Source organism: Crotalus tigris, unplaced genomic scaffold (genome assembly GCF_016545835.1).
Source record: "Crotalus tigris isolate CLP2741 ecotype Arizona unplaced genomic scaffold, ASM1654583v1 scf7180000017969.2108049, whole genome shotgun sequence".
NCBI classification, from domain to species: domain Eukaryota; kingdom Metazoa; phylum Chordata; class Lepidosauria; order Squamata; family Viperidae; genus Crotalus; species Crotalus tigris.
Genome location: NW_024096751.1, coordinates 1,478,551 through 1,505,171, shown reverse-complemented (window position 1 = coordinate 1,505,171; position 26,621 = coordinate 1,478,551). Strand labels below are relative to the sequence as shown.

At 38.8% G+C, this 26,621-nt stretch overlaps 1 protein-coding gene across 1 annotated transcript in view; it reads left to right on the top strand.

Annotated features, from left to right (window-relative positions):
- Nucleotides 1-26,621, top strand: part of PTPRN2 (protein tyrosine phosphatase receptor type N2) — a gene marked incomplete at its 5' end in the record, with an annotated part of 573,168 nt that overhangs the window by 523,630 nt on the left and 22,917 nt on the right. Inside the window, 2 exons of the mRNA XM_039345638.1 lie at nucleotides 13,424-13,477; nucleotides 15,438-15,502. Coding sequence (XP_039201572.1) covers nucleotides 13,424-13,477; nucleotides 15,438-15,502 — 119 coding nt within the window. The remainder of the gene's footprint in view (nucleotides 1-13,423; nucleotides 13,478-15,437; nucleotides 15,503-26,621) is intronic.

Sequence of the window (26,621 nt, the reverse complement as noted above, 5' to 3'; positions counted from 1 at the left end):
GGCAGGACAAGAAGCAATGGGTGGAAACTAATCAAGGAGAGAAGCAACCTAGAACTAAGGAGAAACTTCCTGACAGTGAGAACAATTAATCAGTGGAACAGCTTGCCTCCAGAAGCAGTAAATGCTCCAACACTGGAAGTTTTTAAGAAGAGACTGGACAGCCATTTGTCCGAAATGGTGTAGGGTTTCCTGCCCGAGCAGGGGGTTGGACTAGATGACCTCCAAGGTCCCTTCCAACTTTACTATTATTATTATTATTATTATTATTATTATTATTATTATTATTATTACTATTATTATTAAAAGAGAAATCATAAGAGTTTTATATAATTGTAGTAATGCATACTACTCCTGTTGGAGGGCATTGTCTTAGATGGTAAATCCCCAAGGTATGTGTAAATGCCAATAACCATGAGGTGAAATTTGGATTGACCATTACATTCCTACTTCAACTGCAGAGGAATTTAGTACTATACCTTTCTCTGGGAGAAGAAAATTTATGCATAGACATAGAAACTCATTCAGTCAGTACCTGGATTGCTTACAGAATCAGAAGTTATTAAAAAGATACTTAAGTTCAGATAAACCAGGCCAGTCCATGGAAGCTCAATGAAGTTTTGTCTTACCTAAACCTTGTCCCATCCATCCACCCTTTAATCCTTAGCAGATCACCTTGATTAGAAAACTCAAGATCTGTTTAGGCTTGCAGGGGAGGAGGGACTTAGAGAAAGGGCACGGGGGAGGGTTGTGAAAAGCAGTGGGTGACTCAGAGATGAATTATAAAGTAAATGAAAAAACACAAAGCCCCCCCTCTCCTAGAAATTTGCAAAAAGAAACTATTTGAAGGACAGTTATAATTATTGAAAAAAAGGATTTCATCAATTCACTTGCAACTACCAAGTTTCCCCCACTCCTTCAAATGCCCATACTTCATTTGCAAATTTAAATGCAATACTAATTCGGTAACTGCAGTAGAAGATTATTCAGATTTTGTTGCCAACTGCTGTACTTGGTGATATCTTTTCCCTTTTAGTTCAGTAAGAGTCTTTAATGCAACCAGGGGTAGAAACTGGGGAATAGAAATGATTGGGCAAATTGGGCAAAGAGAGGAAGATTTGGGAGAAAAGATGGACAGATGGGACTTTCTGAAGGTGAACAGTTTAGAGGCAGAATATAGCAAGGAAGGCAGGAAAGAACAGAGTTAAGGAAACCTTTAAATACAAAGAAAGCCTTACATAGGGCTAAAAATTGGGAGGGGAGGGCAAAGTTTCCAAAATCTAAAAATACCTTTTGAAAAGAAATGTTACTTCCTTACTTCTTTCTGAAAAGCTAAAAGGAGGAAACACACATGCATGCTCACAAACTTGGGAACAGAAATAAGCCGGGAGCACACACATAAACTTGTTCAAGGAATTTCTTGGGGTACTTATAAGTGGACATATCTTGTGCTTCAGAAAAATCAGATAGACACAACTCATGTGTATGCACAGTCATATTTGATTAAAACATAAAAACAACATAGAACATTTGTAATTTTTGTGTTGAGGGAAAAGTTTTCATCCTGGTTCATCCAAGCTGGGAATAAATAAACAACACGGCAACTGCTGTAGAAAGAAGGTTGTAGTTTATTGAAGAGCCAGAAAGATGGTTCTTGCAGGAAAGAGAAGAGAAAAAGAAGGCCTGAGCCACATGTGGGAAGTAGGTTTTTATACCCCCTGAAGCCTTTTGTTTGGAATAATTTCCTGTTCTTGTTTTAGGCTTTGTATTTCCTGTGTCATGTATTCTGACCTGAGTCTGGGTGTGCCTTTCTGGTATTCTTGATGGTAGTGGGTTATTATCATATCCTGCTTTCATGGTGCTGGGGCTAATAACTCCTAGAGTTTGGGTGGGGTATGCAGATTTTAGGTTCTTTGTCTTCTTGATCTCCTAGCTGGGGCCTTTCTGATGGTTTACATCTGCATTTGCACAGGGCTGGCTTCTGCGTGGGACAGAGAGACTTGGGGGCAGGGTTGGTTTCTGCTTTTAAAATCCTTTTGTGGAAATACATATTTCCTTCTCTGGGGAACTGACTTCTCTCAATCCCCCCTTTGTGCCATAAGTGTGAGAATGACACACAAAGTTAAAATTGATCTGGTCAGGGAGACTTGGTAAACAAGCTTTAAACTGTTAAGCCAAAAAAAGAAGACACTAATGGAGGCAGCAGAAAAAGATCCCTTCAGTGGCTCCCAAAAGGGGACTTCCAACCCATAAAGTTCTAAAAGTTAGGGCAAAAATTTTGTTAAGTGGAAAAGAAATGTATAGTTTCCAATATTCTGTGCCAATCATTTTCAAATGTTGGATGTCACTTTGAGTTCCAGTCAGGTTTGCACATCCCTCCCAAAATTCTTCACAGCTATGGTTTGCCTCAGTACATAACTACTGGCTGCCCATTTTCAAGGGTTGTTTCCTGTCTTAGCTCTTAGTTCAGTGCATCCAGGTTTGTAATGTCCAATTGAGGTTAGCCAGTATTCAAGCCAGGCTATTAAATTTTTTCTTAAAATGCACATAGTGAGCCCTAAGATTACCAATCTGCGTACACCAGTGCAAGATATTCAGGGCTTAGGTTTGGAGATCTGTTTCCTGCTATTTCTTCAGTCAGGGCATATGAATTGCAAATTGCCTGAGGGGGCCTGATTCCCTCCCCCTTGGAATTTTCTGGAAGTTGTGTATGCAAAACTTTGGTGCAATAGAGCAAAAATCAGCCTGGGGAACTTTACTGAAGGTAGGTGGAAAAGACTCTGTGATTATGAATGGTGTGTGTGCATACAAAACAGGCAATACAAACATTCTGGGTAAATTTTCCCTCCTACCAGACAGAAACCCAAGATGTTCAATACTTGCTGTGCCAACTAATCCCAAATGCCATCACTCCATGAGTCCATTCAACTGGCTTATTACAATACAAATGGGGCAAGAAAGAAAACTTTACAATGAGTTTCCACCCTCTCCCCATATCTTCCTAATTTTCTTCTGAGGCTTCACATGGGACCAGTGGCTCCGGGACTCCTTCCTTCCTCTGCAGTTTTTCATAGGCATCTGGGAGAATGGTAGGACTTGGGAAGATGTTCCACTCAGGTTGCATGGTGGCTTCTTAGTGGATGGCTGGATTCAAAACTCAATTCCATGGCTCAAATGGATGGAGGCAGCATCTGGGTCAGTGTGCTCTGCTTCCAAAGGTTGGGGTGTCATCTGTGTAGGGCTGAAAGATATAAGAACAAAATCTCCTCCCCCCTTTCTGGGTGGACTCTCCCAGGAGATGCAGACAAGGGCTTGGAGAACAAAGGATAAGAAAAAAAGAAGTACATGAAGGGGGGAGCTTGCAGACAGAGTTTGAAAAGGCATTAATATTGCAGTGGTCAAAGAAACAAATGGGCAACAAATGAGGACAATCACAAATGAGGTCAAAAAAACCCTGGATTCTAGTAAGAGAACAACAAAATGAAATGTTTCCGTTCTGAACTTCAACATTTGCAACATGTTAAAGACAAGGACTTGCAACTTAAAAAAATGCTAGGCAGCTTGAGAATGCCGAAAGCTCCAAATAATTTTAAAAGCCTAATATTTTAAGGTGTGCAATTTTCCAGGGGCAGGAGAATCTGCCTTTAACATTTATTCTAAAATAGACCACATTGTTTTAGAGATTGAAAAATGCTTATACAGTATGTTCCAGGATTAGTTCATAGTAGTAGTAGTAGTAGTTTCACCATAGTAGTTTCACCAATTAGTGATAGCATAAGAAAAGTAACTTAAGAAGAAGATTATTTCTGCACACAAGCAAACTTGAGCTTCAGAAGGAGGCTCTTGTAGCTAGACACAAACTTTTCCAGCAGATGAACTTAAAACATTCCCTCCTGATAACTTTGGGCTGTTCATAAGAGTACACAGAGAGAAAGTAAGGAACAAACAAACAAACACATTTTTCTTCACTCTGTTTGTTGGCCAGGCAAACAGAATGACGTATTTCCTTTTTGTGGCTTATTTTAAGCAAAATTTCTAGCAGAATTTTAAAATTCTTTCTTTTTGAATTAGAGACAATTACAGTCACATTTACCCCACACTCAAAGACTTTGAGAAACATATACACAAAGACAAGAGAACAGAAAAGGAAACAGAAGTCTTAGTTTTACACATCCTTTAAACACATGGTATGTTTAAAGAGAGAAAGAGACAGAGAATCACTATTTCTTATTTTCCCTTTAAGTATCTTTATTTAGCCAAATTGGTTTCCTAGCAAAGCCCATTCTTCACAAATTTGTCTTGCTCGCTTTCTTTTTCATACCATCCAGGACAGCATTCGCCTCTTATCCCACACCTCGAGCAAATCTCCAATAGGTGTCCTAATTCCAGCCCTCAAACTGCTGCTAGCCATGTTCCCCTTCCGCTATGGGATACAATCAACTCAGTCAAGTTCCTAACAGCACTTCCCAGCCGCTCTCAGCGACACTATCCCTGCTACCTCGCCTATCAGTTTTTGGGCACTAAAAAAATTGCCCAGGAAGACTTTGGTTCCCTAAATGAAGTACAGGACCTTCGTACCTAGGGAACTCCCTGCCGTCACTTTGCGGACCACAAAAATAAATTGTCCAAGGAGGAGCTGCTGCAACCTGGCCTCTGTTCACTACCCCGCCTGTCAGTTTTCAGACTTAGAAGATGTCTGGGAAGACATGTGCTTTGTGTACTAGTACAGGCCCTTCCTACAGGTGGGCTTTGCTTACAGGGCCTTACCAGCTAGTTGCCCAAATCCAATTCTCTCATTCACTCATTTGATTCCATTTTCACACAGCCTCTCCCTTTTCCCTAACAAAAGGTCCTGCACTCTGGCCAAATCCCCATGCTTTCTAGGGTTTGTCACTTAAACACATCCTTTCTGCGGCTAGGAAAGACCAGAAGGAGCAAAGTCCAACTGTGATTGGAAATAAAGGGTCTTCTCACTACACAGAGAGACATACACACATTTCCTTTGTTTTCTTGGACTTTAAAGTTAAAATTTAGAGGTACTTACCTTCACCTTCCTTCCAAAGCAGCCCTTGAGCTCAAACCCAAAACTTCCTTTACTACCCTGGCTCCACATGGGCAGGGCCTGGGAAACACATCCACAGACACAAGGGGTCTGCTGCCGGCAAGATGGGCTTAGCAGTCTCAGTCCATTGGAGAGGTTAGCTTGGAGTCCCATTTCTGGAGTGCCAAATTGTTGAAACAAAAGTCTTCACACTGGTTCATCCAAGTCAGGGATAAATACACAACACGGCGACTGCTTTAGAAAGAAGGTTGCAGTTTATTGAAGAGCCAGAAAGATGTTTCTTGCAGGAAAGAGGAGAGAAAAAGAAGGCCTGAGCACATGTGGGAAGTAGGTTTTTATACCCCCTGAAGCCTTTTGTATTTCCTATGTCATGTATTCTGACCTGAGTCTGGTGTTCCTTTCTGGTATTCTTGATGGTAGTGGGTTAGTCCTATTATCATATCTTGATTCTTGGTGCTGAGGCTAATAACTCCTAGAGTTTGGGTGGGGTATGCAGATTTTAGGTGTCTTTGTCTTCTTGATCTCCTAGTTGGGGCCTTTCTGATGGTTTACATCTGCATTTGTACAGGGCTGACTTCTGCTTGGGACAGAGAGACTTGGGGGCAGGGTTGGTTTCTGCTTTTAAAATCCTTTTGAGGGAAATATATTTTTCTGCCCTTTTAATATTTCCTCTGGGGAGCTGACTTCCCTCACTTGGTTTTCACAAGCCTGGATTGCAAGAGTTCCAGCTGAAGGAAGAGATTGTATAAATTGCTGTTCTCGTCTCATCAATAATGGATTTCTTACATTTTACTTTATTTGAATTTCAAACATTCCTTCCTCAGAGAACTGTTGAAAATCTACACTGTCCTTTTGTTATGTAGGATGGGAAACACTCACCTAGGGACTGGGGCAATTATTATTTCAGTAGTTTCTTCTGGTGGCAAAACAGCTACATCATATATAAAGATGCTATTATTTTCCCTTTAGTATTCCCATCCAAAATTCCATCCCATAAGAATGTGCTGAAGGAACACTGAATGCATTTGAAGGAGAGATAGTAATCAAATCCCCCCCCCCATCCTCAGTCTCCAAACTATTTTGACAGTTTATAAGCCAGGTAAGGTGAAGGAATTGAAAGAATGATCTTTATAGGGTTTTTTTATAGGCTTTATGCATCGGCTACCATTTCATATCAACTCTCCCTTACCTCAAAGGCACATACCTCACATACATACATAAACAAGTAGGCTCACAAAAGGGAAAAGAAAGAAAAAACCAGAACTCTTAAGTTTTAGCATCATGAACAGACATTTTTTTCTTCTATAGAACTTAAACTTTGCAATTTTCACTCTGCTTCAATTTTAACAATAGCCCTTAGATTTATATACTGCTTTATAGTGCTTTATAGCCCTCATTGAGCAGTTTATAAAGTCAGCATATTGTTCCCAACAATCTTGACTCCTCATTTTACCGATCTCGGAAGGATGGAAGGTTGAGTCAACCTTGCGCTGGTCACAAACTGCTGACAGTAAGCAGTGAGTTAGCCTGTAGTACTGCATTCTAACCACTGTGCCATCACAACTCCTTTTTAACTTAAAGAAACATTTTCTTTCTGTTCAAGAGAGAGTGTTACCATTTAGGTTAGTTGAAAGCATCCTTTCAGGTGAAAATAGATTACCAGCCTCATTTTTTTGTCTTTTTTGTTTGTTTGTTTGTTTGTTATTTGATTTTTCCCCCATTTCCTATATACCACCATGTATGCCTTGTAGTTGTCCATGGTCCAGGGGTTGGGAACCCCTGCCCTAGTGGAATAAGTACACTTCCCTATCTTCTACCTTCAGTTTGCAAGCACAGGGGCCCTGAGAGAGGATTCTCTTAGAGTACTGCCACCTCCTCTCCACCTTCAATTTTCAGGCACCATGCTCTCAGGAGGACTCTCTGAATAGGGTATAGGTGCTCCTTTTTGGATTCAGAGACCAGGCTGGCAGTTGTCCAGATAAAGCTAAGCATGCAATCTCTCACAACCTTCATACCGATTCAAAACAACCTCACAAGAGTTTGGGTGCAATTGAAACTGTCACAGAATGCAATCTATGGGCAGTGTGAAAAGGGGATCTCTCTCACACACACATATACACTCTCACACTCACTAGGGACAAGACACAAAATTTATTGGGTATTTCCAACTCTGAAACCTCTGGTTCAAGCAATTATTTGACCCAAAACCCAAACTCTCTTTACTAACTATGTTGAAATGGGCAGAATCCAGTCATGACCCTCAAGACAAATGATTTGATGCTAGCTGAGTGAAATTAGCTGAGTTGGATCCATTCCTCCATGTCAGCCTAAGGTCCTAGCTGGGTTGCCAATTGTTAGAAGAAAATTCTGGGTTCAATCTAGGCTGGGTCTTTCAAAGAACACTTAAGGCGAATTGTTTGAAGCAGAGATAAAATTTTATTTGAGAGCATGGCACATAATCGCAGTAATCAAAGCTAGATTACAAAATTTGAGGTGATTAGTTCATATAAGAACCCTTCCTTTGTTTCTCCCAGTGACAGAGCTATCCCCTAGGACAGTGATGGCGAACCTATGGCATGCATGCCAGAGGCGGCACTCAGAGCCCTTTCTGTGGGCACGCATGTCGTGCCCCGGAGATGGTGAGGGACTGGCCCCTGCTGCCCTGGCCCTGCCCACCCAGTCTGCCACGACCACTGCAGTCACGCTCACCTGGCACCTAGTGATAAATAAGTGGGTTTTGGTTTGCAGTTTGGGCACTGGATTTCTAAAAGGTTCGTCATCACTGCCCTAGGAATTATTAGAAATTGAAATTATCTGGATGGCCAAAAGAGGTATTCTGGGGTTTGGCATTGCTGATCTTTTTTTTTTCACTTATTTACCATATCAACTGGCTTTCTGTTTAATTAACATTGCAGGTAGATACTGTATATCTAGTCACAAAAAGGAAGGTTATCTTTATTTGTTTAAAACATATAGCCACCCATCTTTAAGACAACCTGGCTGGCTTCCAATACAATCATTTTAAAAACTAAAGCACTCCATTAAAAATATAAAATAATAAAAGCAAAAAATTGGCACTAATCCATGGTGATGTATGATTATCTGGTCATTTCCCAGTGCTTGGATTAGAAAGCCAGGGGCTTCACAGAAGACAAGGAAGGCAAACACCTATCAAACTTCAAGGAGCAGAATATTCCATAGGGCAGGGGCTGTCATAGGAAAAGCGTGTTTCCTGACTCACACTAGATGACAGTATTTGCTGGTTTCTTCTTGAATTTCTTGTTTTTCTTTTTTAGTGGTATGATGCTGGACTGAGCTTTTATGATCATATTTTTCAGAGTTTCCCATGCTTCTTGAATTGTTTTGCCCTTTAGGATTTTCATCCATGGAATCTTTCCTAGGTTCTCTCTGAGTTTGTTAAAATCACCTCTTTTGAAGTTTCTGGTTGGATTATTTTCTATTGCTTGTATTTGCATTATATTGAATTTCAGTATGACATGGTCACTTTCACCCAAAGTTCCGGGATCTTGACAGACCTGAACATTGGGCATAATCTAACAAAATGAAATTAAATGATGAAAAAAGTAAGGTTCTACATTTAGGCAAGAAAAACCAAATGCACAGATATAGTATAGGCGGTACCTTACTCAATAGTAGCAACTATGAGAGGGAACTTGGAGACAATCACTTAAACATGAGCCAGCAGTATGCTGTAGCTACCCAAAAAGCCAACACAGTGCTAAGCTGCATTAACAGAGGGATAAAATCAAGATCACTCTAGAAAGAATACAGAGAAGAGCATCAGAGATGATTAGGGGACTGGAGGCTAAAACATATAAGGTATGGTTGCTGAAATTGGGTATGTCTAGTTTAATGAAGAGAAGGACGAGGGGTGACATGATAGCAATCTTGCAATATCTCAGGGGCTGCCACATAGAAGAGGGAATCAAGCTATTCTCCAAAGCACCTGAAGGCAGGAGCAACGGATGGAAACTAACCAAAGAGAGAAGCAACTTAGAACTAAGGAGAAATTTCCTGACAGTTAGAACAATTAATCAATGGAACAACCTGCTCTAAGAAGCTGTGAATGCTCCATCACTGGAAATTTTTAAGAAGAGACCGGACAGCCATTTTTCTGAAATGGTATAGGGTTTCCTGCCTGAGCAGGGCGTTGGACTAAATGACCTCCAAATTCCCTTCCAACATCATCATCATCATTACTTCTTTTTTTTAGTAAGAATTAGGTCCAGTATAGCTTTTCTTCTCATTCCCTCCTCCACCTTTTGGATGATAAAGTTGTCAGCTACATTGTTTAAGAATCTGTTTGATCTCCCACTCTCTGCAGAGTTTGTCTCCCAGTTGATAGCTGGATAGTTGAAGTCTCCCATTACTACTGTGGTATACTACTGTGGTATACATATGTTTGTTAACTGGTTGGTAAAGAGTTTATCTATTTCTTCTGATTACTTGGGAGGCCTGTAATATACACCTATGGCAATGTCACTTTTTTCCCTTTTATGTTTATACATTCTGGAGAGATTTTATCTTTGATGAATGCATTTCTGTAGTTATGTAGGGTTCTCTTACATATAGTGCACGTCCCCCTCCTCTTTTTGTAGATCTATTTCTTTTGAACAATTTGTATCCATCCATCAGTCCATTCCAGTCATGAGTTTTGTCTCATCAGGTTTCTGTAATGCCAACTATGTCATACCATCCTTGTGTACTATTACTTCTAGTTCACCCTGCTTGTTCACCAAGCTTTGAGCATTTGTATATAAGCATTTAAGACATTTATGCCTGTCTGTGAGTATGTTTCCTGCATCTCCTGATTGTTGTTTGAGTTTTTCTTTTTTTCTCATTACTCCCTACCTCATTGTTTGATTTGTTTTCTTGGGATTTATGACTGGTTTTGTGTTCTAGAGATTCTAAAGATTAGTCACCATTCCCCCTTAATATTAGTTTAAAGCCCTCCTGATGAGTTGGGGCAGTCTTTTTCCGAGTATATTTTTCCCTGTTTTCATGAGAAGCAACCTAGAACTAAGGAGAAATTTCCTGACAGTTAGAACAATTAATCAGTGGAACAACCTGCCCCCAGAAGCTGTGAATGCCCCAACACTGGAAGTTTTTAAGAAGAGACTGGACAGCCATTTGTCTGAAATGGTATAGAGTTTCCTGCCTGAGTTGGGGGTTGGACTAGATGACCTTCAAGGTTCCTTCCAACTTTATCGTTGTTGTTGTTATTCCTGGAGATCCTGTGATATCACCAGTCTCAATAAAAGTAGAACAAAGCTTCCTTTAGCTTTCTGATCTTTATATGCAGCCTTTATAATCCAATAGATTTTAGAGTATAGGTCCAGTCCCAAAAGCAATATTTTATAGTGATCTTTTGTCTCAGGCTTCCAAAAATTGTCAGTCAGGCAATATTATAATCCACAGTGTTCAACGTGTTCAACCTCCCTGAGAACAGCTCAAAAGACTACCCCAGCCAGACATAACCAAAGGTCAAGTTTTTCTTTCTCTTCTACTAGCTCTTAAGATTATAAGTCCAAGCTCAGTGGGTGTTTATAATCCAACAAGGTCAAGGTGATAAGTATGCCAAAATATTTTCCTTTATTGCCAGCTGTTCTCCCTTAGGCTAGGAATCACTAAACAGGCAGGAATCTAGTTATAGTGCTGTACTCAGATCCACCACTAGATGTCATTTAAAATCCATTTTCCACTCTTAAAACAAAGGATTGATTTCTAATATTTCCCTCAGTTTTTTTCCAGAGAGAAACTCTTAATAATTATCTCAGTTCTCAAATTTCAAAACTGTAGTTTTATATTATTTCCACTTCAATATTATGTATTTCTGTCCCGCATAGAAATTAAAATGCCACTTCTGTTACATTCAGAGGTTTTTAGCTTCTTGGGATCCTTTCCCAGGAAATTCAGTTGTAAAATAATAAAGAAAGGATCAATATTCTCATCTAGTTCCAAACATGCTGTTTATGCTGTGTTAATTGATTCTTTTCTTTGGTTGTCAGCAGCTAATGGCTGGCCATAGGAATGTAGCCAGTCTTTCCCCTGCTGGTTTGGAGAGCTTTTTTCAGATCGAACAAATCGACGAGACACCCCTCCTTCTTCATCGCCTCTTTGGGGTGACTTTAAGCCCTTTTTAGGGCCTCCAGCAGGGCGAAATCAGGCACGGAAGGCAGAGCCCTACCTTCCTGTGTCCCGTTCTGCTGCAACGCAAAACCGAAAGTCTGTTAATGTGACTCTTTTAGGGGTAATTTGGTGTTTCTTTGCTAGATGTCTGCATGTGTTCTTTGAGGGGGAGGTTGTGGGTCTACCAAATAAACATTCTACCAGGGAATGTTTATTTGAATGGGTTGCCATCTGTGGCCAATGTCAAACTTTTTGTTAAATTTGTTATTTTTTGTTTTAGTGTTATTTCTCCCCTTTTGCCCTAGAAAAGCTTGGAACTTGGGGAACAGGAGAAGATAAAATGGCAGGGAAAGTTTTGATTTCCTTCCTACAATGGCATAGAGGGGGTTGTCCTATAATCTTACAGCACTATTTTTTTTAAAAAAAAAAAAAATCCCTTCATATGAGCAGTGAACTACCTTAAATTAGGACCACCAAATCACTACAAAAGTTCACCTATCAGTTTACAGGAAATCTGTTTTCTTTGTTCTGACATGTCCTGAACTCAGTCCAGGAATCATTGTTCTATATAGTCTTTGTTTGAAATGTTATACTTGTCATTAAGGCCAGCATCAATTACTATTGCCTTTGTTTCAACTAAGTGTTACACAGCATCTCCAATTTGGCACTAAATTATTTTCCTAAGCAGTTTTACATGATTTATACAGAGCTTTATTTTTATTCCATTCTGATGTCTAAATCTATGTTCCTCATTCTCATCAAAAATGAATTTTAGACATTAGGCCCTGATTTTTCCCTAAGGCATTCTTCTTCCTTCTATTCAGCAAAATGCAGCTACTTCTCACTCCATCTTCTCTGCCTTTAACTGAAGATACTTAAATTAGAGAAAAGTGATTGATTTGTTATATTATTTATGTAAACTTGTAAATCAGTAGAATTTTAATGCTGGTTTGAATTGATTCTTTCCTGGTCTTTTCAAGCTAATGGTTCTTCTTCATTCATGAACTGGAATAAATGATGTGAATTTATTAATTCCATTTTTTTTACACAGGGGGAGTTATTCTTAAATTAGGAAACAAGAAAGTATATATTTATTTTATACAGAACAGATTTCTATAAAAAAGAAATCTGGTACTAGTTGCTAGACATATACATGTACATGTGTAAGTTTATAGGTATATGTATACCTACAAGAGGAGAATCATAAAAGTTTCTGTCATTTAGGAATGTTTTAGTTAAAAATAACATTTTGAATTATGCCTATAAAATATTGTGCATGCGTGGTGCGTGCATATGTTTGTGTGTTCACACTGAAATTCTGTTTCCAGATGTTTAAAGTTTATATCTCTGAATATATTTATTGTATATTTGAAAAGATCAGAAAATAAAATGTACTATATAAATACAGCAGTTATATATGCAAAATTAAGGGTTTTTTCATGTATTGTTCTTTGAATTAAGAAATATATATTTTTAGGTAGTAGCTTTTAAGCATTGATTTATTTAGGAATGTATATATCTTTCAAAGCAAAAGTTCTCAATGAAACTGTATTAGCTTTTGAAGCAGAATTTTGCTAATACTGCCTCAGAGCTGAAAGTGATCTATTAATACACACTTTAACCAAAGCAGGATTTGTTGTCATTTGTATTACTAATATAAGAAATGCAGGAAAGCACCATTTTATTATTTTGTTATTGCTATGTAAGAACACATAGTCTTTGGTTCAACAATTCAAGAGAATATACAATACAGACAGGGAACATTTGGAAACCATGATATTTTAAGATTATGAGGAAATTATAATTCTCTGTGTTGGCACCACACATGCTAAGTTAAAATTTGTTTTATTGTTGAATAAGCCTGATTTCACACATAATGTTAAAACTTATATATAGTTTAGAATCCATAATGATTGAGTTCATACATTGTGCTAACCAAATCTAAACAAGCTCTACAATAATTTAAATAGCAGTGAAAATGGAATGAAGGATTTGTTGATAACAAATTAATCTAGATTGTAATTCTATAAGCATTATAAAATACACTTACTAATTCTAGTCACTTGTGCGGGGATAATATTTTAAGGATTACACCTGTTATCCTATTATTTTAATAATATGTTTTTATGACTTAAATTCTTTTTGATTCCTGAAAAATGTTATGTTCTTAGATAATTATTAATACTTATCAAATCTGTATTTGTTTTATTGCAGAAAAATAAACAAGTGCTACAGGGGCCGTTCTTGTCCAATAGTTGTGCATTGCAGGCAAGTATAATTTTTTTTAAAACAACGCATATGAAACTTACATGTTAATAGCTTTGTACATTGATTTATCAAATCAAATGCCTTATAATTCTGACGAATTCATATTTTCTGCAAAAATTCTTGACAATCTTCTTGTATAGACTGGTTTCTTAAGAAAAGATTTTTCTTAAATTATCTAAAACTTGTGGTCAGATCTCAGCCAAATGATTACAGAAATTGTTTGTTTTTAGGAAGTCGTAGCATACACATTTAATATATATTGCAATTGTACATATTTTTGCTTGGGCAAAAAATGTATTGAGTCAAATGGAATTTACTTTTTCATAATATAAACCCTGCTGCATAGGATTATACTACTACAAAAAAAATAACCCTTTTCATCTGTTACTGAATTGCATTTAACACACATTTTTAAAAAACCTTTACATTTTTGCTCATAGTGCAGTAATAAAGTATAATTACCATGTGTATGTATATTGTGATCTATTCACAATTATGTTTTATAGAAAATTCAGACTGCCCTTATCTTCTGAGGCTGTTTTGCCATACAGTTTTACAAGACCTGAAGAAGTAGAAGAAGCAGGGTTTATATTATGAAAATGTTAAATAGGAATAAACTTATGGTAAAATAACTTTTGTCATTCTCTATGACAATAAAAAATACTTTGTAATCCAGCTGAAAAATGGATTCCTAAATAGATTACTGTATATATTTTGTTTTATCACAGAATGTGCAGGTTGAGTATTTAATCCAAGAATTACATTAATTCCAAAAATTCATTAACATTACAATGTAAGTGATTTTTTTATAGGCTCAGGAATGTGGTTTTTTTTAAATTTATGTACATTATTATGACCAAGTCTGTTATTTTAATGAACAAAAATGTCTCTGCTTCTTATTTTTAATTTATTTTGAGCCCCTTGTCTAGTGATACCCAAGCATCATTCTGTGGCTAATAAATTTGAAACAGCAAATTACCTTTCACTCAGATTGTACGCAACATTTCACTATTGTTATCATATCTTTTTCTTCCTACAATGCCTCAAAACTTTCTACAGTATATAGTAAGAAAAATTAAAATGAATAATCACTTCAAATGGACTCATTCTCTTTCATGGAAGTATTGTCAAAAAGCCCGTTATAGGTTAGAAAGTGGGAAAAAACACAAAAAGAAAACTGCTGGAATCTTAATAATGTTTGCTCGCAATAGATACGGAAAGCATTACATTTCTAGATAAAAGCTGACCCCAGTGAAAACTATATTCAGATTACAAATCTTGACATATTTACACTGCTCTATGACAAATTTCCATTTTTGTTGTCATTCCTGAACAGTAATTCCCTGAGCAGTTTAAAAATAGTGCACAGAATATGCGTGGCAACTTTTTAAAATTGTTTTTCTGTAGAAATGAAAGAAAGTAGTTAGCCATATCTTTTTTCCAGACTCAGGTGGCTGGTATCCAATTTCTCTGTGAAGAATAATGTGCCCTTTAAATAACAAAAGGTTTTTCACAGCAGGAGGAGAAACAGGTCAGCTTGCAGAGCCAGGAAAGTTTCGGAAATTTAGAGAGTACTATCATTTGGGGAAAATCATTTTGCTCTTTTTGATTTTTTCTAACAAGCCAAGTTGAACAGCTTTTCATTATGCAGGCAGGTTTCTATGCTTATTTGTGTTAAATAAAAAAATGACATTATTCCCAAATATGTGTATTTTTGTCTTTATAGGAATAAATTCTTTATTCAAAGCTTTACTGTTCATATGCACCCAGACCAAGTAATATGCATGAATAATTCATTTTTTAAAAAAAGTTTTTTTTCTGTCACTATTACCTAACTATATGATGTGCTTCTCCATCTCAGCTTAGTCCCCTAGTTATATTTACATCTTAAAAAGATAAACTCTAATTTTGTTAGGATTTTTTGCACATTGAATTAGATTTTTTTTCTCATTGTCTATAGTGATGGTGCAGGAAGAACTGGAACCTACATCCTAATTGACATGGTTCTCAATAAAATGGCCAAAGGTGAGAATAAAAAGTGATGCCGTTTTAGAGTTCTGCAATATCCTATCCTTTTCATAGAAAGGCCTCAGACAAATTTTGAGAGAAATTGTCCTTATCTGAATTTGATACTGATCTTTTTTCCTGTAAGGTTTTTTATAAATAGTTTGACACATGTATAGGCTGTATTTTCATTATCTATGTAATTTCAAATAAGAAAAAGTAAAAGATAAATAATTAGTGTTATTTTCTTAAGTCTGTATGTGTTCATTTCCTCAGCTGCATTCACCTATGTAGTTATGTTCAATAGTTTTTCTGGTTTGGTGATTATTCTGAGATCATGAGATTATTCCCAATCTGAAATTTGAAGAATTTCATCAGTTACATGTTTTTAGTACCTAAATTTAATAGACTAGTTTAGGTATTCCTGATCAAAAGGTTTCCATGAATCCTTAAGTGAACAGAAACTGACACCATTCCTATATTACATATTTCTGCAGATCAGAATGCATGCCTATTATGTATATGCAATTATTTATATATTCAAAATAAGAAATTAGTGAATATAGCAGGCACAAAGTTTGAAACCCCTTCTTGTTTATTCACTGCTACTTTATTTTAATTGTGAAATTGTTAATAAAGCACAAAAATATAATGGACTCTTTAGTCCAATACGTGAAAACAATTCCATTAACTAAATACTCGAACCTTCTAACCCTTTTGGTTCTGGTTGTTGTTCTGTCATGTTTTAATGATGGTGGGTTCCTCTGAGTAGTTTTACGACATTGGATAGCAGTGTGTTTCAGCTCTCACTGTACTTTGGGCTGCTACCTTCCTTTCTTTCTGGGCTCCTAGATGTACTTTCATTTTAGCTGCCTTTCATACCACCTGTGCTTTTGCTTCAACTGCTTCTGAACCTGATAGTGCTCCTCTCAATTTTAAGGGGACTTTCCTTTTATTGAGCTTGGCACATTTGTGATTAGATACTGTCTTTGTTCTCTTTTGGACACCAATAGTGATGAATACAGTATTACTTGAGCATGTGGACTGCCCAGAGTGGCAGATGTGCCCAGAAAGTGCTGGAGACGTTGAGACATGGGAAGAGAGGGAAGATTTAACTGTCAATCTTTCTTCCTGGGAATATGGAGTTTCTTTGAGAATTTGTGGGATGGTGTTTGTGTACTATGATGTTGCTCATTGAGATGTCTGGGGATTGCTTTACTGGTTGTAGCATACTGCCTGTATTTCTTTCTGTTTCTATGTTCAAATTGTTCGCATTTCTTGTCCAGGCATGTTCAAGTTCCATATGGATCTTTTGCACTGCTCCAAGATTTTCAGTGGCATTCAAAGCTGATCTCAGCCTTGGAAAGCTGCCCTGCTTTACAGCATTCTCTGCTTCCTTTGGGCTTTCTTCTTTTCTTGGGCTCTTCCAGACTTGTTTTGAGCTTGTTTTGGCTCCTTTTTTAATTCTTGTTTTTTCCTGGCCTGGGTGGGAGAGTAGCATAGTCTGTATTTTAGGTTTCACTGCTCTAAAACTTGGGAGATGGAATTTCACTAAGTTACTTATCAACACTGACCCACATCATTTTAATTGAATTTAACTTGCAGCAATTCCCAAATATGTTGCTATACAATCTGGCCACTAGAAGGTGTCTAGATTTATTTGTTTACTTATCTACTGTATATATTTATTTTGTAAGATTTAGAGATCGCTAGACTGAAAAGGTTTCTGCATGGTTTACATATTGTATTAAAATTCATAGTCTTGAAAAGAAAAAGAAAAATAACACCACAAAGTGCCTCCAAAATGAAAAAAAAAAAAAAAACACAATGGAATAATATCAATTTCCCCAAAACTGGCAGGGGTTCAGCAATCATGCTGCCCCCCCAGGCCTGAGAGCAAAGCCAAGTTTTCAAAGTCTTATGGAACACAACATTGCCACCAGGAAGCATTTACACTGTCGTTCACTTTGGCCACTAGAGAATTTGCTGTGGTTGTCTCCTAGCAACAGCAAGCCACAGATTTCTATGCAAAGGCTTGAAGCTTGCTTTTTTATGGACATATGCTTCTGTGGGTTTTCTGCTTTGTTTCTTTTTCTCAAAGGCACTCAAATCAGCTAGAGAAGTTGGCTAAGAAAGAACTGGCTGAACTATGTGCAGCCTTGATCAGCTTATGAACAGAGGAGGCAGGAGATATTTCAGGCAGGAGGCACTTTGGCTAGTCAAGTAGACTGATTATTCTGAAGGCTTTGCAATCAAATAGTGAACTGTTTTTAAACTGCTTTTTTAGTATTCTGATCTCGTAAGACTACAGATCATAAAGTCTGCTGCCAGATAATATCCAAACCTATTTTATTGCTAATTTTCTTATGTTCCACTGTAACTTAAATTTTATGTTATAAAAAAAAGAAGACTTTGATTTGCATGTACCAGGTCTCAGTAGTTGCTGGTTATTTCAGAGGAAGAGATCTTAAAATGGCAAAAATTACAAGATAAAAAGAATTCAGTTTGGTACGGACTGCTGGGATCTGGCAATCATATCTTAATAACAGTTTGTGCAAGCACTCTGGGAACTTTTGAGATCAGATTGCACCCAAATTGGTTTATCTTCCAGATTTAACTGGTTTTGATGTGAGTGATTACAGCCATTAACATGAACAGGACAATCTATGCTGAGCAGGCTAGATTATTGAATCTATGATATTACTTTATGGAATATTTTGGGACAAAACTGTCATGGATAGAAAATGGAAATGAAATAGTGGAATTTAATTTCACTAACACAAATGTTCATACATTGTATTAAGCCATGGTTTATTTAACGGGTTTTTATAATGTCATAAATCAGAAATGACTATACCAAGTCTCCAGAATTACACACAATCTTCAGAAAATTTGGATAAGACTTCAGGGACTTTTGAAATGTATGTAATTATAATGCTATAACGTGAGAGGAGAAAAATATAAGTAGTCCTCAACTTACAATCACAATTAAGCCCGACATCTGTTGCTAAGCAAGACAATTGTTAAGAAACAGTTTTTTATTTAACAAATGTGTTACTGGTAGTCCTTGAGTTACAACCACAATTGAGCTCAAAATTTATGTTGCTAAGTGAAACATTTGTTAAGTGTCCCATTTTACAACCTTTCTTGCCACAGTTGTTAAGTGAATTGATGCAGTTGTTAAATTAGTAACACGATTGTTAAGTGAATCTGGCTTCCCCATTGATTTTGCTTGACAGAGGATTGCAAAAGGTGATCACAGGACTTTGCAACCCTCATAAATATGAGTCAATTGCCAAGTGTCTGAATATTGATTATATGACCATGGGGATGCTGCAACCATCATAAGTGTGAAAAATGGTCATAAATCAGTATTTTCAGTGCTATTGTAACTTTGAGTGGTCGCTAAATGAACTGTTATAAATTGAGGACTATTGGTATTAAAATACATGACCAGACAGAAATTAAATAAATTATATTTAGTTTCTCAATTTAATATAAATGAAACAAAATGAAATTAATTTCACTGTATTAAAGAGTATCCAGAAGCATCGGCTGGTGCAGAATGCAATGATGCATTGTGGTGGAAGAACAAAAGAGCAATTCAGATGCCTGCTGGCAAAATAGGGCTAGCTGGGGGGAACACTAGCAGTTGATAGGTGAGGGAATGGATTTTGGGGGATATGCCAGAATGGAGGGCAGACATTCATTTTTCCTCAATTGTGGCGCCATAGTTTCCCTACTTCCAACAAAATAGCAAGCAGTTTCATGGGCCAGCCAAGGAAAACAAGGAAGAGACTTCTTTGAGGCTCTTCGGAGGGTTGTGAATTAAAGGCAAATAATGCAATCCCATATTATATGCAGAAGGAACAATGACCCAGCAAGTCACAGGTTATCTAACCCTTTTTTATGTTCCAAAAATGCCTGAAAATATGGCTTTCTCATCAGGATTGGGAGTCCCAGGGAACTGAGCTTTCTCCTGCAGCTCCCAGCCTCCTCTGCCATTTGCAGAGAGAGAGGGGGGGCACTTGCACTTCCCTTCTCTCTCTCTCTCTCTCTCTCTCTCTCTTTGTGTTTGTGTGTGTAAAAAGAGAGTGGCCTCATGCTGTTCTCTGACAAGCTGACAAGCTTATTGGGCAGGGCTCCTGTCTTGGCTGCATCTCAGTAGGAAGCAGGAAGGGCAGGAGAGAACCAGCTCAATAAGAATGTATGTCAGCTTGTTGGAGAACAGCTTGAAGCCAGCTTGCCAGGTGAGCAGATCGGAGGAGGGAGAGAGAGGGAGGAAGGGAGAGAGAGGGAAAGAGAGAGGGAGAGAGAGAAAAAAAGAGAGGGAGAGAGAAAGAGAGGGAGGGGGAGAGGACAGAGAGAAAGAGGGAGAGAGAGAAGTCATGCACAGCACCCTCTATTTCTTTTTAATTAGACTCTTCAATCAAGCCTCCCCCTTCTGGCACGCACACATGCGTGTGCAAATTTTGCGGCTCCCAGTGTTTTCTGTAGGAAACGGGTCCAAGTGGCTCTTTGAGTGTTTATGGTTGCTGACCCTGGGTTAGTGTGAATGTTGAAAACTAGAGAACTTCATTCATGGTGAATGCTCCAACACTGGAAGTTTTTAAGAAGAGACTGGACAGCCATTTGTCTGAAATGGTATAGGGTTTCCTGCCTGAGCAGGGGGTTAGACTAGATGACCTCCAAGGTCCCTTCCAACTTTATTATTATTATTATTATTATTATTATTATTATTATTATTATTATTACTACTACTACTACTACTACTACTACTACTACTACTACTTAAACCGCTTTTTAGATGGTCTGCTTCCTCTGCACTTTCTCTTTGCAATTAAGTTTTATTAATTCACAGGTTACCTAATTTGAAATAGTAATTATTTATAATTATAGGAAATTGACTAGCAGGTGTAGTGCTTGAGAACATTTGTCTTACAATCATGATCTTACACATCATGATTTGATGCACATCATGGAACTATTTCACCTGCTCTGCTGTCCTCAATTATTTCAAGTTATCCTTCTCTCTTAAGGAACTCCACCTTTTCCCACTTCTGGTTTTATATACCTGACATGCATGTCCAGACAACTGTATTATTTCTTTCTGTCCCTTCAGATTTTTTCTCCAAATCCATTTTTCTGCAAAGCAAACCTTTTTAGTGTTGTCGCCTTCCTCTAAGTCAGACATGTCAAACAGAAGGCCCGCGGGCCAGGTGCGGCCCGGAGAGAGCCCAGATTTGGCCCCCTGGGGCTGTCCCAGAAATGGCAAGGGACCCACCCCTGCTGCCCCAGCCTGGCCCACCGCAACCCAGCAAGGTGCCTTGGAGCACGTGCAGGAAATAGCGAGAGCGCTCCGGGCTGGTGGCATGCAGCAGCAGCAGCTCATTTGCTTTAGCCCGCCCCTCCCCTCCCTGCTTAACCCGTCAGGCCCAGTCAGGAGTGGAAGAGGAGGAGGCGGAGAAAGCCGAGGAGAGCTTTCCCCATTCTTCCAACTCCTCCCTCCCTCTCTCTCTCTCTCTCTCTCTCTCTCTCTGTGTGTGTGTGTGTGTGTGTGTGTGTGTGAGAGAGAGAGAGAGAGAGAGAGAGAGAGAGAGAGAGAGAGAGAGAGAGAGAGAGAGAGAGAGAGAGAAAGACAGAGACACAGAGAGAGCCAGGAGGGGAGGAGGAAGCCGAGGTTTTACAAAAAAGGAAAGCTTCCACCTTTCTCCCCCCTCCTCTTTTTTATTAACCTGTGTGTGTGTGGTGTGTGTGTGTGTGTGTGTGTATGTGTGAGAGAGAGAGAGAGAGTCAGTCAGCAGGGTGTTGCAGAGTAAGCAAACTTACAAAAAGGGGATCTCTCTCTCTGTCTCTCATACACATACACGGGAAGATGGTGTACAGGCGGCTAGAGAGCAAACTTGCAGATTAGCTTTGTGGTCTGTTCTTGCCTCCTCCCCTCCCTAAAATCCAGGCAATAATAAAACTCTTTGGATTGAATGAGAAGTTAGGAATTGGTGTGAATTGAAATTAAAAGCCCGAGTCAACTCCCCCCCCCCAAAAAAAAATTATTTTATCAGAGACAAAAATACTTCCCTTCATCTGCTCTTTTATAATTTAATCCAGTCTTATCCAAACTAATATATTTTGGGTGTCATGAACCACAGTTCCCATCATCCTGTGGCTATGCTGACTAGAAATGCAATACCTTATTTTCTCTGCAGTATGTGCCTAGAAGGCAGTAGGTCTGTGGGATTTAGATGTATTTAAACATTTGTTTCTTCTGCCTAATTTATTAAATCAACATCTAATTTGAAATTAAAAGTTTCTGAGAAATCCAGGGTGGTTTACAAGAAAACTCTCAAAGGCAGCTATTGTAAGTTTGGCCATAAAATGTATTGTCGTTTTACATATGCCTAGCTGAACAGTGTGTTTGGAGTTGCCTTTAAATGGGTGAGGGTTGCACTGTTCATATTTTCCTTGGGAAAAAGTTCTATAATGGGGGTGCTGTCTCTGAGAAGGCTCTGCTTGTGGCCATTGTTCTATAAACTAAACCAGGGGGACCATCTTGTCTAAATGGATGGTAAACATAGATGATTAGGGGGCTAGAGGCTAAAACATATGACAAATGTTTGTGGGAATTGATTATGTCTAGCTTAGTGAAAAGGACTAGAGGTGGTGACATAGCAGTATTCCAATATTTGATGGGCTGCCACAGAGAAGAAGGGGTCAACCTATTTTCCAAAGCATCAGAAGGCAAATAATAGATGGAAACTAATCAAGAAGAAAACCAACCTAGAACTAAGGATTTGTGAAAAGAACTAACCAGTGAAAAGGCTTGCCTTCAGAAATTGTGGATGCTCCATCACTGGAGGCTTTTAGTAGAGATTGGATATTCCATTGTCTGGAATGGTATATATCCCTTGCTTGAGCAGGAGCTTGGACTAAAGACCTCAAAGGTCTCTTCCAACTCTTATTCTTTGAGAGAAGTGCTGCCAACCTCTCCCCTCTCCTCGTCCCTTCCTAGGCACAGAGAGAAGGAGGGAAGGAAGGCGGGGAGGGAAACAGGAAAAAAGTAAGGGAAGGAAGGAGATGGGAATGAAAAGGAGGGAGGCAGGGAAGAAGGAGAGGGAGGAAGGAAGGAAAGAAGGAAAGAGAAGGAAGGAAGGAAGGAAGGAAGGAAGAAAGAAAGAAAGAAAGAAAGAAAGAAAGAAAGAAAGAAAGAAAGAAAGAAAGGAGAAAAGGAAGGAAGGAAGGAAGGAAGGAAGGAAGGAAGGAAGGAAGGAAGGAAGGAAGGAAGGAAGGAAGGAGAGGGAGGGAGGGAGGGTCTGAGGGAAGTCCTGCTTTAGCACTTGGCCACCAGCAGCCCTGTTGCCCTTTTGCCTTCCCTGGTGGTCTCCCATCCTATTGATGAAGATGCTTTGGTTACAAAGCCAGGTTTCCTCACATGGAGAGGGAGTGGGCCTCCCTCTGACCCACGCACTTTGTCCTCCTGCACCCACCATGAGCAACCTGGCCAAGGAGAGTGAGCACAGCAGCAACAGTACTGAGGAGGAGATAAGTGCAGCTGGGCACCCCCTCGGGGAAGTGCGGCTAGGCTAGGCAGGGCTGTGGGGTCCTGATGCCTTGGGAGCTCAAGGGCCGGGCTGGGCACTTGACCTCTGCTGCCCAGGGATCTGGGCAGTCCATGCCACTGTCCAGGGGCCCCATTCACAGCCTGAGGCTCAGTGAGGCTCCTCCAGTGGACCATGCCCTGGTGCTCGCCCCCTGACCCACCCACCCTTCCCCACCCTCGGATATGCCTCATTCCTGCCCAGGCCCGCACAGGTGCCCGACGTGAGTGACATGGAGCTGGCCATGCCCACCCAGCCACACCCACCCGGCCCCCCAACGGCAACCACAATGCTGATGCGGCCCTCAGTGAAATTGAGTTTGACATCCCTGCTCTAAGTAGTATTGGATTAATTACTGATATTAACCATTATATTAATAATATTTGTGAAGACTTTTAAAAATCAATAGCAAGTGCAGGAGACCAACTTTTAAGGACTACATCACATAGTAAAAGGAAAGGTATACTGCATTCTCTCACTGTGTGGTCAAAATAACATGTCTGAGTTGCTGTTTTATGTCCACATATTCAATTATATCATGTTGATGAATGATAACTCTGTATGTCACCCTCAGATAAAGAAATATCAGTACTGTTTTGATTTGTATTGTTGACAGGATATCTGCTTTCTTTCTGATAAATTTATATGAGGAATTCGTAATATGAAAGAGAACATCTAGAAACTTTAGAAGATAAGTGTTGCTTTTCTATTTTCTTCATGATAGACATCCATGTCTATATTTTTATATCCTTTCATCTTGCCTAAATCTGTAGTTCATATGGAACCAATGGATGCTTTTCTTCCAAGAATAATAGCAATGGAGTCAAGGATCATTTGTTTTTTATTGGATGGCAACACTGAAGTCTTGTCAAAAATTGTGTGTGTATGTGAACCTACTATTAAATTCCAAAGCACATTTATCGCATGGTTGTTAATGATATATTTAGGATGGCGTCATTTGACCCTAAATGCATGCACTTAAAGGGAAGGGAAAAATTCTCTGCTTCCATTTTCCCTCTTTGTGAAATTTTAGAGTCAGCTTTTCAGAACAAGATCTTTGTTCTTGTTGTTGTAAAATATTTTGCACATTGATGGTGCTATATTGCATATACAGTATATTGCATCACGATCAATTTAAGAAATTTGTATGTCCAGTCCAAGCTTGCCATGCTCAAAAACATGTATCACAATTTTTTGGACAAATTCCTTTGAAATCAGGTGGTAAACTATATACTCCACAAGGAATTTCTGAACTAAAAATAAGTATATAGAAAAACATGTAAGATATAGAATCATAAAAACCATCATACACTAAAATCCTATTTAAGAAATTGACCCAATTGCTGATTTATCAGTGGGGCAGCTAATAGAGCTGGATTAGTTTCAAGAGAAAATCAGGTTTCTCAGAAGAAAAAAAAAATCCTTTTAGCCCAATCTTTCTGTTGGCCAACACAGAGCTCCATGAACCAATGGAACCTCAAAAAAATCAATCTATGCACTGTCTAACATGAAGCTGCATTAGTTAATTAATAAATCTTTTACCCAAAAATCAGTTGCTTAAGGCAGACATCTACACCAGGTGTCCCCAACCTATGGGCCGCAGCCTACTACCGGGCTGTGGCCTCTTGGCTACCGGGCCGTGTGAATGGCTGGCCAGTGTGCACTCCTCCACTCTCATTAGCACTGCCCCAAGCATCATGCAGGTGCTAGTCCTGCCCTGAGCATTGTGTAGGTGCTAGCCCTGCACCCAGCTTCACAGAGGCACTAGCCCTGTCCCCAGCATTGCACGGGCATTCGCACTGCACCTGTTTGCATCGCACGAGCGCACACAGCCCCATGCCTCCCCTTTCCTTTCCCTCCAGGCCACCAACCTAGAAAGGTTGGAGACCTCTGATCTACTTTATCAATGTAGACTGACAGCCATTACTTTTTGTGTCCTCTCTCACACATAGCCTACTTCAGATTAATACTGAAGTCCCTACTTTTCCAGCACTGAATGCAGCTGTAAATGCACCTGACTCCCTTAAGCTGGTCCTGGATAAAGGTACCTTTATTATGAAACTATTTACTTTTTCATTAGGTCTGTGTAATGGCATCTGAGTAATATACTGATTCATACTGTGAATATTTTTTCTGTATATATTTTATGTATATACAGAATATATAATGTCATTTTTTTTCTCTGAATCAGTTACCAGTGACTACTTGGTGAATAATATTAATGTTGGAAAGTCTTAGAGGATGATTAAAAGACCTACAATAGCTCAGGCAATGCTACTAGGAAAAGATTATATCAATTGTGTCATGTATGAATATGACCCCATCTCCTTAATTTAACACATGGAACTGTTAAATCTATTTTTATCTTGAAACTGGAATATAATATTAATAAAGCCATAGTTATTAATAATTACATAATGTAAAAATGAATGAACTACAGACACTCAAAAGGTTAATCCAATGATACATAAGGCATTTTAATTTTCTATAGTGCTTTTCTCCTGATATTATTATTGTTATTATTATTATTATGGATCATCGCACAGTCAGCCAGATGTTCAGACTGGATTTGGCATTTTGTCTACCTATCGAGTCCTTACCAAGGACCTGGGAAAGGCAGATGTGGATGTTTGACGTTATTACAGATATTGTCGCAAGATGGAAGCAGTTCCTAGTAAGGCCGACTTTTGCAATTGACTAATGGCAAATTCATCAATGCCAATGGTGTTCAAGTGATGCTCCAGTTGTTTTGAGATTGCACCCAAGGCACCTATTACTATTGGTACTACCCTTGTTTGCTTTTGCCACAGTCTTTCTATTTCTATTTGTAGGTCTTTGTATTTTGTTATCTTATCCAGTTCTTTCTCGTCTATTCTGCTGTCTCCAGGCACTGCCATGTCCACTATCCAAACTATTTTGTCTTTCTTATCGACAATTGTTAAGTCTGGGGTGTTATGTTGCAGGTGTTTGTCTGTTTGAATTCTGAAGTCCCAGAGCAGTTTAATTTTATCATTTTCTATGACTTTCTCTATTTTATGATCCCGCCAGTTTTTGCTTACAGGCAAATGATATTTTTTGCAGATCTTCCAATGCACCATTGTTGCTACTTTGTCATGCCGCTGCTTGTAGTCAGTTGTAGCCATTGCCAGGTCTTGTTATTATCTGCTTTCCCAGCTATTTTTTTAATATATTGGCCATGTAGTGCTTTGACTTCCCATGCCTCTATTCTTTTCTTCATTTGGTCTTTCTTGTAGGCCAGTTTGGTCTCTCCAGTAGTCAGTAAGCCTTCCTGATATACTAATTTCAGTGCATCTTCATCATTGTTCTTCAGATATTCTTCCAAAGCCATTTTTTCTTCTTCAACCATCTGATGTACTTGTAGCATTCCACGCCCATCTATTTGCCTTGGTAGATAAAGTTTGTCAATGTCACTGGATGAAAGGCATGATTCATTGTCATTGTTTTTCTGGTCTCCCTATCCATTGCTTTTAGTTCTGCTTGAGTCCAGTCCACTATTCCAGCTGTGTACCTAATGACTGGAATTG